The sequence below is a fragment of the Crinia signifera genome, chromosome 3 (genome assembly GCF_055691185.1).
Source record: "Crinia signifera chromosome 3, ASM5569118v1, whole genome shotgun sequence".
Taxonomy (NCBI): Eukaryota; Metazoa; Chordata; class Amphibia; order Anura; family Myobatrachidae; genus Crinia; species Crinia signifera.
Genome location: NC_139219.1, coordinates 71,772,863 through 71,790,867, shown reverse-complemented (window position 1 = coordinate 71,790,867; position 18,005 = coordinate 71,772,863). Strand labels below are relative to the sequence as shown.

General features: G+C 45.0%; 1 protein-coding gene across 1 annotated transcript in view; it reads right to left on the bottom strand.

Annotated features, from left to right (window-relative positions):
- Nucleotides 1-232: 232 nt before the first annotated feature.
- POLR1B (RNA polymerase I subunit B) overlaps nt 233-18,005 on the bottom strand; it is a 27,435-nt gene continuing 9,662 nt past the window's right edge. The window contains exons 6-15 of the mRNA XM_083175990.1: nt 17,910-18,005; nt 12,749-12,920; nt 11,746-11,917; nt 11,274-11,555; nt 9,692-9,825; nt 9,040-9,210; nt 8,483-8,639; nt 3,544-3,740; nt 2,482-2,735; nt 233-2,347 (exon numbers count right to left, since the gene is read on the bottom strand). The exon at nt 17,910-18,005 is cut by the window's right edge and continues 128 nt beyond it. Of these exons, the coding sequence (XP_083032116.1) occupies nt 1,465-2,347; nt 2,482-2,735; nt 3,544-3,740; nt 8,483-8,639; nt 9,040-9,210; nt 9,692-9,825; nt 11,274-11,555; nt 11,746-11,917; nt 12,749-12,920; nt 17,910-18,005 (2,518 nt within the window). The 3' untranslated portion in view covers nt 233-1,464. The remainder of the gene's footprint in view (nt 2,348-2,481; nt 2,736-3,543; nt 3,741-8,482; nt 8,640-9,039; nt 9,211-9,691; nt 9,826-11,273; nt 11,556-11,745; nt 11,918-12,748; nt 12,921-17,909) is intronic.

Below are 18,005 nucleotides of genomic sequence, written 5' to 3'. Positions count from 1 at the left end.
AGGTACAACTGACGCATTTAGCTGGATTAACCAGCTTTGTCAAACTTTTGAAAAACTCGCTAATGTGAGTTTTTGTGGCGTGGGATCATATTCTAGTGAGTGTCAAGCTACTATAATTTGGATTGCACCCCCCCTTATCTACGGTTTCTCAATGTGAGGTCATTATATGAACAGGACTTATTCACTGCTCACTAACTATGGATTACTAGAGAAAGACTGCCATTTAAATTGAATCTAAGTATTTTCTGCACCACCTAGAGATACATATACTGTTTTTAAGAATAAAAGGCCCATTCAAATTCTGGGAGCAAGTGACAAATAACCATTTGCTCCGAAACATGGAAAAAAGAAAGAATGTAATTCAGACAAATTGGTTAAATCCATTTTTGCAGATTGCTGCTCATTTAGCAAATTTAGGTGCGCCCTTCAAAATACATACTTTTCTCTCTCTTCTTTTTTTTAAATCCATTTATGCTGTTTTTGTCCATTTTACAGCTTTTGGGAGCAAAAAGTTTATTTATTGTGTTTCCAGATTTTCATTCCAACCAGCCAGATAGGAAACAATCTTTTATACTGCTTTCAAACCACAAATGCAGGGTCGCACCAGGACTTTGAAACGGTTCATTCCCGGTGCAACCCTTCATGTGCAGTCTGCTCAGATTGACCCAATTAACCCGTACACACTGCACAGCAACGAACCGGTAAGAACACTTTTTACCCGGTACCTATTGCCGTGTTACTACTGGTTAGCTGTAAATGGTAACCCCCTTTCACATCGCACCAATAACCGGGCAAGAAACTGGCATGAACCCATTTATTTTGTGCCATGTGAAAGAGGTATAAGTGTGTATGGGCCTTAAATGTTATTTTTCACTACTTAAATATGTTTTTTGATTAACTCTTCCTCTAAATTAGCAGTGTTTTTTGCTTTTGTTTATATTTTGTGTGAGTGACTGCCCCACTATTTTCAAAGCTGCTTGAATTAAGAGCCCACATCAGCTCCTATCACTTCCTCGTGTATGACGTTTTCTTTTTGCTTACAGAAATGGACTTGGCCAGAAAAAAAGAAAAACCATGATGGCGGATACAGATAAACTGGATAATCAAACTTGGCCTATTGGAGCCCTTCTACGGTGTCACAGCTTCATATGAATACTCTAATATTATTAGAATAGGGTATATAGTCACATAGAATGCATGTAGGTTGGTCTGTTGGCCATGATCTAAAAGAACTGGCAATGCATGATGACCTCATAACATTAGCTCTGTCTGTAGCCACCAATGCTTGGGAATTGATGTACTGGTTGGTACCAGCTCATTTCTGTTTTTTTATGCTATAAAGCATATTAAAAATCCACAAAGTTCTTGTAATTCAATATAATTTCATTTTATAGTATGTACTAAACCAAAAGGCTTATACTGCTTTTGACAAGGCACTAAGGATATATTTTTTATTTTTGTCCATTATTGCACAGTCAGTTTTACATTGATGTTCATAGCTGCCAATTCCGCAACAAAGTACCGGAATACATAGGGCACAGACACAGTGTCAATGGTATCGGAGCGGTTGCAGACTGTGCAGTAGTGTTTCCTGTTGCGCATAGAAGACCAGTAGGGTGGAGGCTTTTCCAGCAGAGGAGAGAGGAGGCTGCCACAGGCTACACAAACATGGGCCTCCGACCTATCAGAGCAGTTAAAAAGTCTGTCATGGAGCAGGAAGGATGTTCCATGTGCCAGCAGGGCATCACGCTCCATCTCTCCGAAACGTATACCTCCTTGTATGTTCCTGCCACCCACAGGCTGGTTGGTCACTCTGTCCCGAGCACCCGTCGTTCTGACCTGGAACTTGTCAGAAACCATGTGACGTAGTCGCTGGTAATAGACTACTCCAATGAAAATGTCTGCTTCCAGTTCAAGACCACTAATGCCACTATACAACTTCTCTGTGCCATAGAAGTTATACCCAGCTGCCTTTAACATTTCACCAAAATAATCCAGAGCAGAGTTTTCCTCAGAAAATGTGAAGGGAGTGGCATCATGGCACAAACCGTGCAGGGCGGCAGACTTACCAGCCATGCTCTCTATCAACATTCCGATGGTCATTCTGGAGGGAAAACCATGCGGATTAAATAGAATGTCTGGCATCATCCCGCTTTCTGTGAAGGGCATGTCCTCTGCCGGCCAGAGACGACTTAGAATGCCCTTCTGTCCATGCCGACTGGCAAATTTATCCCCTATGGTAGGGTTACGGGGTACCCTCATAGTGATGCACACAGATTTGAATTTTCCAATACCCAGGTCATTGCTGCACACTTTGATGTTGTCAACAACACAGTTCTCTTTACTCCTGAAACATAAAACATTACAAGATATTTAGTGCAATAATGTCACAAAAAAACAAAACAAATAAAAAAAACTTCACATTGAGCAAACGTAAAAAAAACAATATAATCTTAGAAAAACAAATAAAACAGTGCTCACTTGTAAAATACAACAACATTTTCTCCAGTGCTTTGATTAAGATAGCCATAGTACGGATCTCCAAACTGTAGAACAGCGCCCACTGGTGGCAGGCCATCTTCATCTAGTTTGCCTTTCACCCGTTCATCTTCAGATTTTATACCAAACACTAAATTGTCTTCTCCGGTTTTAACTTTTTCTGAAAGATCGATAAAATCGGTTTTATAAACACTCCCATGAGCAAATCCTCTTTCCCATGAAGACTTGTTTAAAATCTGCAAAATACAAAAACAGACAGCAATTTACTAATTATTCATACTAGGTAATCCGGATTAATAATAGTAAACAAACGTTTTCAATGGTAACAAACAATGACCTTTACGCACACACACACACACACGCACACTACACAACTATTTTTTAAAGATCTGCACAATAACTAACGATATTACTGTGCATCGTCTAGTGCGTACGCACTTTATTGTTAAGAATGCAAACTGCCTCAGGTTGTCAACATCCCCCTCTATAGTCTGTGCATGAAAATCCTGTCTATGAGCCTTATTCAGGTTGCTGTGCAAAAAAAAACAATACCAAAGATAATTATTGGAGTATCGCGCATGCCTTCTTGTGGACCCTTATTTCAGTGATCGCTGCAATTCCTGAAATGTCCTCGTAACTAGAATGCATCGCTGCACAGCGCTTAACAAGCTGGGAGGTTCCTAGTATGTGATAGCAGTAGTAGATTCTGCTATTTATCTAAACCTGCATAATGACCTATATCAGAAGCACCATGTTCGGAGATACAGATGGAGCGCCTCTCATATGGCGTCGGGAATCGCCAGATTGCCCCCGCTGGTGATCACTGTTTAGAAAGTAATATTGGGAACTTGGTAAACAGCTATATGGCCAGGGGCACCCTAACCCTCTGGGCCCCAAAGCAGCCCCTGCAACCAGTGCAGCAACGCCAATGGGTGTGTGTGGAAATGTAATTCTGATCTATTCTGGAAGAGTATAAATGTTCAGAGTTCTGTGAAATAAGCAGCAACAACATGAGGTGTCATGTACTGTATACCAAAGACTTACCATGGCATCCTCCATATCATATCCTGTATATGAAATGACGGCTACAATTGCGTTTGTGCCAATGGGATAGTTATCCATGTTATAGTGATCATACATGGTGGGCCGCACCAGGGGGCTCTGCGGTGTTTGGAGACGATAAAGTTTGTTATCCGACCTATCTTGATAGGTGAGGAGTGGGAATCCCATTGTTTGCTTACCTGGACAACATAAGACAACAAGACAACATAAGACAGATGATTTACCCGTACATTACATAGTGTTCCTTTCATTTACCCTCTTGTTTTATAAAACAAAAAACGGTACTCTTTACCTAGAACGGCGCCCGTCGCGGGCATCGCGGGTACATTTATGCCTGCCCGCGACGCGACCGACGCGATGCCCGCGATTTTCCCATTGAAAACCATGTTAAACCTGAAAAATCGCGTCGGTCGCGTCGCGGCCGGCCATAAACGTACCCGCGATGCCCGCGACGCGATGCTCACGATTTCCCATAGGGAACAATGTTAAAAGTCGCGATGGACCCGATTTTAGTGTTAAATGGCTCAATCAACCCGATTTTGCCATAGGAATCAATGTTAAATGGGCCACAGAGCCCATTAACCCTTAAATGTCCCCAAAAATTTTTAACGCCACCCCACGATCCACGCGAACCCGAAGCGTGGCGAGCGCAGCGAGCCCGCGAGGGGCGGCGGTACGCGTCCTACGACCTTTTCATGCCCTACTATCCACGTCGGCGTGGTGTGAGAATATAATAGTGTGGCGAGCGCAGCGAGCCACCGAGCCCGAAGCGTGGCGAGCGCAGCGTGCCCCGCGAGGGGACGCGGATACCTTCACATACGCGTCCCCTCGCGGGCTTCACAGGTGTCCGTGGCGACCCGGACACCTGTGAAGCCCGCGAGGGGACGCGCTTACCTGTGAAGGTATCCGCGTCCCCTCGCGGGGCTCGCTGCGCTCGCCACGCTTCGGGCTCGGTGGCTCGCTGCGCTCGCCACACTATTCTATTCTCAACTCCACGCCGACGTGGATAGTAGGGCATGAAAAGGTCGTAGGACGCGTACCGCCGCCGCTCGCCACGCTTCGGGTTGGCGTGGATCGTGGGGTGGCGTACAAAAATTGGGGGGACATTTAAGGGTTAATTGGGGCTATTTGGGCTCTGTAGCCCATTTAACATTGATTCCTATGGGAAAATCGCGGGCATTGAGGCATTTAACGCTAAAATCGCGGTCAATCAGGCTTTTTAACATTGTTCTCTATGGGAAAATCGCGGTAATCGCGGGTACCCGATTTTGATGTACCCGCGATTTACCCGCGATTTACCCGCGATTACCGCGATTTTACCCGCGATGCCCGCGATTTCAATCGTGGGCGCCGTTCTAGGTAAAGAGTACCCAAAAAACTTCTAAATAAGAAAAACAAGTGGTCACTGTCCTTAAGGGGTATACAGACTTTGCGATTACATCATGATTCGATCAATTGTGGTTCGAACCGCACAAGCAAAACACACATTTGATTTTAACTTTATAGTACAGATCTGTAAAAAAAAAAAACCTCATATCGAATTTCCCATTGTCGGCCTAATGCTTGTGTTGACCTTCCAATTCTGTCAGCCTTTTTCATGTGTTGAGCCCTGTTGACCTTGTGGTCGACCTTCATACTTTCGACCTAGCGACTGTATTCTGTCTTGCCTGCACAAGATATTGTACTGGATATAGATAAAACGGGAGCACATCAGGATTGAATCAGCATCGAATGTGGCTGAATACCATCAGATTTTGCCTATATGAACAAACTTGAATAGAAAAACAGACTAAATGGAAACGTGTGTGCACTGTATTAGAGATGTAAAAAATATGGCTCCTAGCAATGTGAGGCGCTGGCTGAGGGAAGCTTCTACTACGGTTTTGTGCTCAACGGTCAAGTGCAACGGTCAATAAATACATACATAGGGCGGTATTCAATGTGAATACCTGCGAGGTGCAGCGAATCCTTTTTTGGATTCGCTGCACATTCGCCACGTTCCGGAGCCGGCGGGCTCCGGTATTCAACGAGTCAGGGGCAGCGAGCCCCTGACTGGCGAATATGAGCTCCTGCGGCGATTGCCGCAGGGAGCCTCAGGACGGTGCCAGGCAGAGAGATGGTAGTCTCTCTGCCTAGCCCAGACCTTTGTGGGGGGTTAGGTGTGCTCCCCGGGTGCCAGGCAGCACAGGCCGCCCCCCCGGGGGTGCCAGCAGGCGAGCGTATATTCACTACACAGGATCGTAATGATCGTGCAGTGAATATATGAATATGTAATGAGCGGCTCCGCTCTGGCGCCACCTGCTGGCTGCTGTGTAAAAAAAAAAAAAAAAAATATATATATTATTTTTAAAATTAAATATATATTCATGTGCTTACAGCACATGAATAAAAATAGCATGCCCCCCCCTCAGAATAAAATTCCTGATTTTTTGACACCAAATGTAAAAAACAAAACACTTTATTTTAAAAGTTCACATTCCACTTCACCATAAAAAGATAGCGATTGCTACTCGGTGAATCATGGCGAAAAAAACCTTCAAATGTATTCGCCATGTGGTCATTGAATAGGGTGATTCACCGTTTTTGACAGAAATTCGCCAAACAGCACAAATTCGCCATAAAAACCTGGCGAATCAGGCTCATTGAATACCGCCCTGTATGGGATGAGCGATCAATTGTTCAATCGTGCATTTTGTTATAAGCAGTACATTGTAGGAGAATTACCTAAATAATAAATGGTGGTAGCAAGTGTGCACACAACTGACACCTGCGTGTATATGCACGCCATTAAAGTGTATAAGTGATCCCGTTTGTAGTCTGGTGCGCCATGCAGCATGCCACAATCCATGTGCATCACAGCATGAATGAGCCTGGCTACATCTGTATGTAAATTACAGACTGAAAAGGGGCTGGGTTTGATATCCCAGCAGTGATCATCTAGAATCTAGATGGTCACAATACCGAAACGAAGCATCCAGCCGGTCAAATCACAACAACTTTTTGTTTAAGTAATGTAACACTAACCTTAACCCACCTCCTCCACAGGCCAACACTAACTGTTCCCCTAGTGCCCAACTCGAAAAGGGGGAATTTACTAAGATGGGAGTTCTATTTCACATAGGATGTTGCTATGGGCAACCAATCAGAATCAACTTCCTAGTTATTTAGCATACTCTAGAAGATAACAGACTCGATCTGATTGGTTGCCCATAGCAACATCCCATGTGAAATAGAACTCCCATCTATGTAAATTTCCTGCTAAGACTCACTATCTGGACGCATCGCACCGGAGCCTGCATCAGACTTGGCTGGGATCGCATGCAATATATACTTCTTTGGGCGGCTCATGGGGGAACCCCTGGCAACTTCCCTGGAGGGAGAAGTCGCGCAGTGCATGGGGGCCTTAATGCTTTTTATTCACTAAAAGTGGAAAACACTAACTTTAGAGGTCTGTGTAGCAAGGTGAAGCAATACAGTCAGCTCTGAAAAGTTATGTATATAGATGGTAATGTGAAAGAGGCATGAAAACCGTGTAACAAACCGGTAAACACAATGGTTACAGTCAACCTACAAAGCAATGACACTGAAATATTAACCAGGGACAATCTCAAACACAGTTACCAGTTCCAAGCTTAGACAATATAAGGTACTTGTGGAGTATCACGGCTCCCATCGTATGCCATATGTAGTGGCATACGATGCGATTTTTACCGATTTTTGTTCAAAAATCGTATGCCATCGCATCGGATGCCATGCGATGCAATGGCACCCGATTTTGCACTGAAATGCATCAAAATGCATTGAAATGTGTAGTAAACATGTTAATTGGCCCCCAACTGTCATTTTTCACTGTGCACCACCCCCAATATCAACGCCAACCCGAAGCGTGGCGAGCGCAGCGGTACGCGTCCTCCGACCTTTTCATACCCCCACTATCCACGTCGGCGTGGAGTTGAGAATAGAAAGTGTGGCAAGCGCAGCGAGCCACCGAGCCCGAAGCGTGGCGAGCGCAGCGAGCCCCGTGAGGGGACGCGGATACCTGTGAAGCCCGCGAGGGGACGCGTATAGCTGTGAAGGTATCCGCGTGCGTTAGCCACACTTTCTATTCTCAACTCCACGCCGTCGTGGATAGTGGGGGTATGAAAAGGTCGTAGGACGCGTACCGCTGCGCTCGCCACGCTTCAGGTTGGCGTTGATATTGGGGGTGGTACACAGTGAAAAATGACAGTTGGGGGCCAATTAACATGTTTACTACACATTTCAATGCATTTTGAGGCATTTCAGTGCAAAATCGGGTGCGATCGCATCGCATGCGATTTGATCGTATGCGATGCGATTTTTTGGCATACAATCAAGGTCGTGGGAGCCATGATACTCCACAAGTACCCAATATAATCTCATTACCTAGTGCCTAGGTATACTGTATATAAAGCTTAATCACTGGACCTATTGAGGAGATTACATTACTGTTTTTTCAGACCCAGAAAAAAACCGGAATTTTTAGATATTGTTTAAAAGTGAGGCCTGTCTGCGGATCGCTCAGTGACGGACCATCTGAATTAGGTTGTACATGTAATTGGGTCATTTTAGTTTTAACTGCAATATCTTTAAGAGCCTATAAAAACAGTTTCTCCATCTTCTGTGCCCATGGTACTGCCTAGGCTCCAGGAGAGCACCAGCAGACATTTAATCCATTTTCTCATTTACTGTATGATAACAGGATAACGGATGTGTAGAGGAGATTTTCCATGTATTCAGGTCTATTATAGGATCATATACCTGTGCATAGGGACTCCAGCCACATTGGCTACATAACTAATTCTGCAGAGAATATTATAACTACAGCAGGTATGGAGTGTTGTATGGTTGGTGGCCAATATATTGTGCCATGTGTATGCCGACAGGACAATAGTAAACCTACCCATCTGGCACTGGTACATGTTCCTGGGACTCTGGTTGTGGTCAGAGAAAGGAATGAAATTCGCTACAATGCTCATCAAGCTGTGAGGGAAGAGTTCCTGGTGAGTGGTGACTCCGGGCACAATCTCACCCTCGTATATAGCCACGTTCAAAAAGACCTGTAACACAAAGGAGAATCAGATGGGAAACAGTTAGTACAGAAGCTGCTACACAAGGACAATACATGCAAAAGTGGCTTTAAATATATGTAACCCTTGCAGTTATACCAGACCTTGACTGAAAACTAATGCATCGTCCCTATTTTACTATTGCACTCAACCACCAAACTAAGGAACACCACAATATCTACTTGTCTGCTGGTAAAACATTCTTAAAAAGTGTTTAACGAAATTTTAGATCAGGAAAAAAAAGAATCTGTGCATAGAATAGACATAACGAAAAAGGATTTCAGTAAAAAAAAAATTAAAATAAATAATAAAAAAAATGCGGTTATTTAATGTTTGTGCTGCTCCACACCCGCACCACAGTGGACAAAATGGAACATTTCATTCCACATACCTGTTCTAATGGCCCAATCAGCTCCTCTTTGCCAACAGCCAGATTCCTGACTGGACGGACCATCCTACAGGGGGTGGTAAAAATGAAAAGTCCAGGGCATAGACTTGCTTTCCCAGTCATAGGAATGAGTACAATCTCTGTCCATGGTGGCATCTTCTTTTCCTGTGTAACCTACAATAAAACATGAAACAAAGCTGTAAAATTAGATTAAAACACAGAATTTATCACTGTAGGACAGAGGTCCTCATACTATTTTGCTCTGGGACCCCATCAGACAATAACATTTATTACAGGACCCCAGCAAGTTACTGCAGAAGGTCATCACATCACATGTGTAGTCAGCAGACAGCACATACATGGCAGCATTGTGGAGGCACAGAGTAATGGGAGGAGTCTAAAATAACAGACAATTCAACAGACTTTTCAGACTCCTTGAATCTCTGACTGAGTTCAGACAAGTCATCAGTCTGATTGTCAGCAACATGGAGTTGTGACCCCATGTTGAGATGGTCAGGACCCACAGTTTAAAAAAAGATGCTGTAGGACATTAACACTAACTAGAGAAATTCACCCCCCCCCCCCCCCCAACTTCATATAGTATGAGAGGAGAATCATGGACACTAGTAAAACGGTTATAATTAAGATATTATACCTTAAAGTTTCGAAGAGTGTTCACAAGATTAGGCGCAAAGTCTTTCTCTACCCAGCCCACCATAGCACCGTCCAGTATAACCTGGTAACAATCAGCAAAGGGCTTTGCTGGGAGTCCATCAACCGGAGTAATACCTAAGGAGAATGTATTATTACAAAAAGCAAAATACAGATTACATTGTGATATATGGAATCTCCTAACGGCATACATATTAAGAGTCCTCCCTCCTCCAACAAGTTACCGCAAACAGGAGGCTGCTATAAATTACCGTAATGAACAGCAGCCTCTCATTCAGCAGATACGGCCAATTACTTGTTTGCATATATAAAGAGGTCTTGTCCTGTCATTAGCCAACCTCTATGTCAGCATGACTGTCATAGTGTAATGGGCCCCATACATCAGCAATCACAATTTATGGATTTCCAGATCCAGGGATTTTTTGGCCAGATAAATGGATTCTACAATCTATTTGACTTTGCCCACACATTACAGATTTATTTCAGGGATCGGCAGATTTTTCCATCTAAAGATTGCATCTTCATATCTGGAAATTGCCCCAATCGATTGTCATTTCAGCTGTTCATAATGTAAATAGATGAAGAAAACGAATTGGGAATGCCCACACATCTAAAAAAGATCTGCAGATAATACCAGATTATTAAGCATGTTTAAAAACCGGATTAAGCAATCGATTGGCGATTTTGATTGGGATTGCCAAAAGGGGGAGCCCACACATCTACAATTAATTGTGGCAATCATCTCCATATCTGAAAATTGTCACAATTAATTGCTGATGTATGGAGCCCTTAATGTATAATGCGGTATTCAAGCTACATTCATCCCATCACGTTGATCAAATTCATTGACTATGTGCCCTATTGAAATTGATCGCTAAAAAGGCAAGTCACAATGGGATTTTCAAAGAAAATACCTCCAGTCTACAGATGTGACGCCTACCCTCAATTGCATGAAATAACCCCATTTAGTATGCCCATGACACTGCTACTTAGCTCTCCCAAAACTGTAATCCACAAGTACTCTATAAGCAAATTAATATGCAAAACTGAGGAAACAGCAGCACAATGAAGGAAAAGGTAGCAACTTTGAGGTAAATGTACACAACCCTGGTTACACAGGTCTGTTACAAGTGACCCTGATGTATCATCGGAGCAGGGGGGGGTTTGGGGGGGGGGGGGGGGTACACAACCCAGGTTACACAGGTCTGTTACAAGTGACCCTGATGTATCATCGGAGCGGGGGGGGAGGGATTTATATTCCCACCCCATGCTATAGCCGATGTCTTCACATACAGAAATCAGCATATTTGTGACTGGGTTGAAACAAAGTTCCCCTTCTCGCACCTGGAATAGGCGCATGTGCCCAAGGTTACCATTCGCACAGCACTCTGGGGTGCGATTTTGGGAATGATGTTGTGGTCACAGACAGTGGCAATATTGAAGAAAAAAGTAGTTTGGTAACATTTAGAAAAAGCATGCAGCAAAGGAACCTCACCAGGTGTCTCACACCATATGAGGGATAGATGAATGCAGGACAACAGACTAGTAGCATAAAATGGAAATACCTAGGGAGCATAGCAGGCCCAGCAGGTGATCATTGGAGCACGTCTGTGTCACGATCTCACACACCACAGTCATGTGATTCATAAGACCGCAGGGCTCGCCATCCGGAGTGTGTACTGGGCACAGAAATCCCCAGGACTCAGGAAGAAGACGACGGACAGTGGTGGTTCTCATCTTGGCAAATGCAGCACCTCTGTGCACGCAGCGGAAGTGAGACAAGTAGCGGATGAAATTCAGCTTGTCTGCCACAACAACCAGACCTGTATTCTGTAGCATACCAAGACCTACACAAAAAATAAATAAAACAACGGACAATGAAGAATTTATTGATATTTCCTAAAGTTTGCCCTGTCCTACGTAAATAAGTTTATTGTCAAGAATATGGCTCGATCTTTAGAAGGATACCAAGAGTATCAAGCATTTACATCACAATGACTCAGAGACATCATCTGAGCAGTCTATCTGTAAACTCACCAGATTTAGAGCGCAGATTTCCGGTAGCCAGCAGGTATTCACATGGCTGTGTCAGTTCAGTGGTACGGGTGAATATTTTCATGATGGCTTCTGTGTCCAGGAAAAGGTTAGCCTTCTGGCCGTGCTTGTCTAAAGTAAATTTAGCTGACACCAGCCAGGACTCCATCTTCTCCTAGACCAGGAAAGCAGTGCAGGGGAGAGTCAGAGTGTGTCAGTTAGGATTATGGACACTAAGGACTGACCGTGCTCTGCTGTAGGTAACTTCTTTTATACAGATGTCCTACTTATACCCCTTTCTCATCGCACATAATTACTGGGTTCATGCCGGTTTGACCCGTTAATTGGTGCGATGTGAAAGGGGTTACCGGTTACAGCAAACCGGTAGCAACACGGCAAGGTTAAAAAGATGGGTCCTTACCGGTTCGCTGCCGTGTTGCTTTGCAGTGTGAACGGGTTAAATCGGTTTGTTTCCCGTTCATACTATGAAGGAGGCAGTGCTACCTCCTCCCCGCCCCGATGACGTCAGCAAACTGCCAATATTGCCGGTTCGCTGATGCGATGACACAACAGACCGCAAATGCAGGGTCACACCAGGACTGAACCATTTCAAAGTCCCGGTGCGACCCTGCATTTGCAGCCTAAAAGCGGTATAAGGAATACTTCAATACAATCAGAATCCACATTGAAATGACTACCTGATTTGTGTTGCACATTTGTTAGAAACTATATAGACTTCTTTCTAAGTTTCCAAACTTTAAAAAAACTTTTAGTAGTACTAGAAGCGCATTTACCTTTTTAAGAATTCATGATGATAAAACAAACACAACCCAGCACGATATATTATACATGCATATGCCACCTGCTAGTCACTCTTGAACAGTAGAGCGCAGCCTGTTTCCGTGAGGCAGTCACGGCCCATTTTAGAATCAGGCGCCCTGCTGAAACAGCCTAGCGTGCACACTGAAATATAGAGAAGATTGTAGTATCTAAGCATACTCCATACCTTTAAGAACATCAGAAAAAGCTGTCCTGGTGTTAGCACCTCCTGACTCATTAAGCTATCAGGATTCTCCTCCATGCACTCTCCTTTGGCAAAAGTGAAAAGCTTCCTCGTCATATAGCAAAGCATATTAAATTTATCGGTGTCGGAGTTGAGGTGTATGCAAACGCACTCTCTGCAAAGGAGTAGAAGCTTTATTACAAGCAATAATGGCATACAGGGCCCAATATACAGTTATGCTCTAATTATGGAATATGTATGATGCCATCAGGGCACTTGGACCAGAATCTATAAAGAATGTTTCCAGAATCTTGTTAAACTCCTGCTATGAAAAATTCAGACCACTCATGGGGCAATGGGGTATGTAAAATGTGGACAAGCAACAAAAGAAGATAGAGGCAGCGCTGTGCAAAATCACTTTCACTTATTTATTAAAAAGATTTATAATAACACTTTTAAAATAGTTTTGTAACTGTGTGTCGACAATTTTAACAGCCATAAACATTCCTACAGCATAATAAACCCATATCCCCAGTTTAGCTGATTAGTAAACATATGGTTAATTGCATGCATGCAGAGATTTTGTAAGAGATCACTCCATTATAATCAAATGGGTTAGTAGGTTAATGTTAGCTCAGTCCAGTCCCACCTATGTGCACATGGTTTTAGAATTTGTATACTTATAGTTTTCCAGCTGCTGGATGGGGGAAGTGGCTTCCAGACCCCGGTGTCACACTCCGGTATAGAAGTATACATTTCTATAATATATTTGCGCAGAATAAATGATACTTTTGGTCAGTGAATAGGATGACCCTTATACCTCCTGTGAAATGTATTCCAATTAATTTGGATCCATACTGTATATAGGATTTTATCATTGGATGCCAGTACGTAAACCATGGGACAGATTTTTTTAGCTATACTCTCAAAGCTGGAGATATTTCAAGAGATGTGCAGGCTTTGATTTACTCTGATTTCAAAGCAGGATCTTATTGGCTATAGCAAATCACATGACAGTTGTTGACAGTTGATATTTCTCACACAAGTACTATAATTCAAGAACGTATGGGTCTCTGTAAATATTATCAGTCATTATACTTGCAAAATACATTTCAACCGAACTGCTATAGCAAATACTGAGGGAGTAATCCGTAGGTATATTTTGCATGTCACTGCGCAAAAATGTGCGAGTATTTCTGATGCAATATCAAGAATTGCTAGTTCTCGGTCACTGAATCTGTAAAGTACATTTCAACCCGACTGCTATGACAGTAAAAGCCAGGGGTACCGCCTATGCCCTTTGTTGTAAAACATTGAGCGGGTAATCCATAGGTATATTGTGTAAATCGCTGCACACAGGAGTGCTGTCAAGTAGAGTTTAAATGAAAAGGTTGTGGCAGTAACTAAAAGGCGCATAACTTTTACTGCTCACTCGTCTTCCCGACAGGTATATAGGACAAGGAGCGAGAGAGTCAGTCATCGGCACCAGGCATAACATAGCAGTGGGCTGGTCTCAGCATGGAGGTCTTTAGGGCAACCCCTTGTTGCAGCCAGTGCAGTGCAAGGTGGAGGTCTCAATTTTCTCCTTTGTGATCCTCACCCTGAAGAAAATAGAGTCTGCTGGATTGCTGTTGTATAGTAGCATGTGGAAAGTGTATAGTGCTAAGTAGGAATAAAGGGGCCCACAAGCACGTATCACTATGAAGGCCTACAAACCCTCCCTGCCAATCCTCCCCATCCCCAACTGCCCCTTAGACAGCAGTGTTAACAGGCAGCAGCAGGACCATCTCCAGCAGGCAAGCAGCTGGGAGCAGTACAGCGGGCGGGTGGCCGGGGAACCGGATTCGGGACAGTGTGGACAGACGTGGCGGTGGCCAGGCTGTGCAGCATGATGTCAGGAGTCAAGCTGCATAGCCCGGCCGCCGCCATGCCACTACAGCTCACTGTTCTGAACAGCAGCACCGCCGGGGGTCAGTAGCATCGGGTCAGCATCTGAGCCATATACTAATACCCCTTTCACACCAGCCAAAATTCCAGGGTTGGCCCCAGGAACAACTGCTGATGTGAAAGGGTACCGGTGTGTTATAACACACCAACAATTGGAAACCCGACTGCGGGGACTCAAGATACTGGGGTGAGCGCAATGATGCCCCATGCAGGCTCGATGCACTCGCCACGCTGAGGTCGCAGTGGCACGCTGCGCTCGCCACCTATTCTATTCACCCTCTATGGGGGTCGTGGTCCCCCATGAGGGAGAATAGCCACTGCTTGTGTGTCCGGCTTTTAGCAGTTGGGATTCCGACGTCGGTAAAATGACTGTCGGAATCCCGACTGCCGGTCAGTCAGCTGGCAACCCCAAAATCCAAATGTCCCAAGATTTCAACCCTGCTAGGTACCAGAGTTGCTCCCGGGATTCCCGGGTTAAGGGCGGTTATGAATGGTGCAGAGACATGTCCCTCCTTCCTGTGTTGCCTCTGCGGATGGGCTATGCAGGGCAACTTCCTGATGTTGTGGATTTCCAGTTACCTGCAGAGGCATCACACAGCTGCAGGAAGACACTGTGCAAGCACGGTGGCACAACAGACCCCAGAAGTGCTATTTAACCACTGCAGGCCTGAAAACTAAGAATGTCGGACAAATGATGAGGTGAGGGAGCTTCTAAACATTAGAGGGGAAGAGGCGATACAGTGCCAGATTACAGGCACTGTTAAGAATGCCCATATATACCATAACATTGCGAAGTTCCTGGCATTGCGGGGCATCGTCCGTAGGCAGCAGCAAGTTGTGGCCTAAAAAGTCCATTTCTAATGACATTCTCCCAGAAATGCAGGGTCATCCCGAGTTCAGTATGAAAGGTGCCAACCTGGGATGTCCCTGCTTCAAAAAACATATGTAAATGGGGCCCAACCCCATAAATTTTCCATGGGGGTACCAATCGCGGGATTGAAGGTTTCAATCCAGGGATTCAAATGCGAATCGACGAATTTAGGACAAAATGCCGATTTTTCAGCCTGCATTTTGAGCACACATCTTGGAGAGTGCCTCCCAACATAGTAGCCTTTTTCTTTGTTTTAATTAGTAGCATGAACACACGACTCGGTGGTGAACTGCTCATTGCCACAATTGCAGACACCTAAATCCAATCTGACAGGTGTATGGTGACTAACTGGGAAAGCATTTCCTTAGAGCCAGCTATCCCAGAGATATCTTCCCCATCATACAGAATACATTTTCATTCCATGTGCTTTCCCTAAGCTAGTGGTTCCCAAACTGTGTGCCGACGGCCCTAACATGGAGAGAGCAGGTCAGAGCAGGTCCAGTAGTGAGCATAGTCAGCGCCGTTTGTGGTTTGCGGGCGCGATGTGCTCACATGGCCAGAGTATGATCACGACAGGGGGTGGTGGCAGATGTGCGTCAACGCTTCTCCACATTCTGGGAGGAGAGAGATTAAAGAGTCTGTCCTCACCACTGACAGTCTCTCATCCGAGTGCAGTGCCCGCCTCCAGGCTTCCTCCGTCCAGTCACAGTGCTGCATCATAGATAGCCTGCAGCCGCCCCCTGCTCCGCCACCTACTCAGAACTTGGACCAGACAGACTCCATTATATTGCTCCTGCTGCTACAGTAACAGAACTGAAATAATACAGGTGACTTTGGTAGGGCTGGGCTTTGGGTATGTGTCTGTGTGAGGGAGGGTGCAGGGCTGGGGTATTGGTGTGTGAGGGAGGGTGCAGTGCTGGGGTATGGATGTGTGAGGGTGGGTACACGGCTGGGGTATGGGTGTGCAAGGGAAGGTGCAGGGTTAGGATGTGGGTGTGAGGGAGGGTGCTGGGAATATGGACATGTGATGGAGGGTGCAGGGTTCAGGGCTGGGGTATGGATGTGTGAGGGAGGGAGGGTGCAGTGCTGGGGTATGGATGTGTGAGGGTGGGTACACGGCTGGGGTATGGGTGTGCAAGGGAAGGTGCAGGGTTAGGATGTGGGTGTGAGGGAGGGTGCTGGGAATATGGACATGTGATGGAGGGTGCAGGGTTCAGGGCTGGGGTATGGATGTGTGAGGGAGGGAGGGTGCAGTGCTGGGGTATGGATGTGTGAGGGTGGGTACACGGCTGGGGTATGGGTGTGCAAGGGAAGGTGCAGGGTTAGGATGTGGGTGTGAGGGAGGGTGCTGGGAATATGGACATGTGATGAAGGGTACAGGGTTCAGGGATGGGGGTTCAGGGATGGGGTATAGATGTGTGAGGGAGGGTGCTTTGTGCAGTGCTGGGGTGTGGGTGTGTGAGGGTGGTATGGAGGAGTGCCTGGTCTCAGGGGGCGAATGGTCTATTTGCAACCTATTTATAGGCTGGCACTGCCTCAGGATAGAACTGTCCCTGTGTATATAGGCTGGCCCGAGCCCGTTGTTTCCAAACAATGGAGGGACGCATTATGGGTATAAGTGTCAATAGACGGTGTATTGTGTATAAGTGGAACTACAGGGGTTATTATGTGTATTAGTGGTACTAAAGGGGCGATTATATGTAAATGGAACTACAGAGGGCATTATGCATATAATCGGCATTAAAGAGGGCATTATGAGTATAAGTGGCACTAAAGAGATAATAGTCTCACCAGTATGAACCGTGGCTTATCGGGGATTTGCTTCACCTGACCCAGTGAAAATGGGGCTGCGACTTTGCTTTAAATTAGCAAATACTTTAAAAAAGGGACCGTTCGGTAATTATTTTGGCTTAAGGGTGCCTTGATGAAATGATGGAGAACCAACCAAAGTTTGGGAACCACTGCCCTAAGCCCTACTTTTCTGTTCTACGTGTACACAGGGGACAGCATACATATCAAGGTGTACACAACATAGATTTCCATGAGCTCCAGCTACTGGCCATATCAACCGTTACAGGTCAAAACTAAAATACATTGTTTCAGAAAGATAGAAGTATAGGTTTCTTGCAGTGATGGCTAAAGAAATCCAATACGGAGAAAACTAAACCATATATGCAATGCAATGACTGAAATATGAAGCGATACGGAGGATACACTTACAAAAGCAATCAGGGATTCAAATGGTAATAGATTTCCTGGTTGCAGCCACCATACAATGAATGCAGCTAAATGGACCGTAGGTAAGAGACCAAACATATGAACCATAATAATTGCTGTTGGGCTTACTCTATAAGGTGCTTTGCCACTTGCTCGTCTGTATACCAGTCAGGAAGGCTAAACTTGACCCGGAAGCGCTCTCCCAGATATTTCAGGACTTGTTTT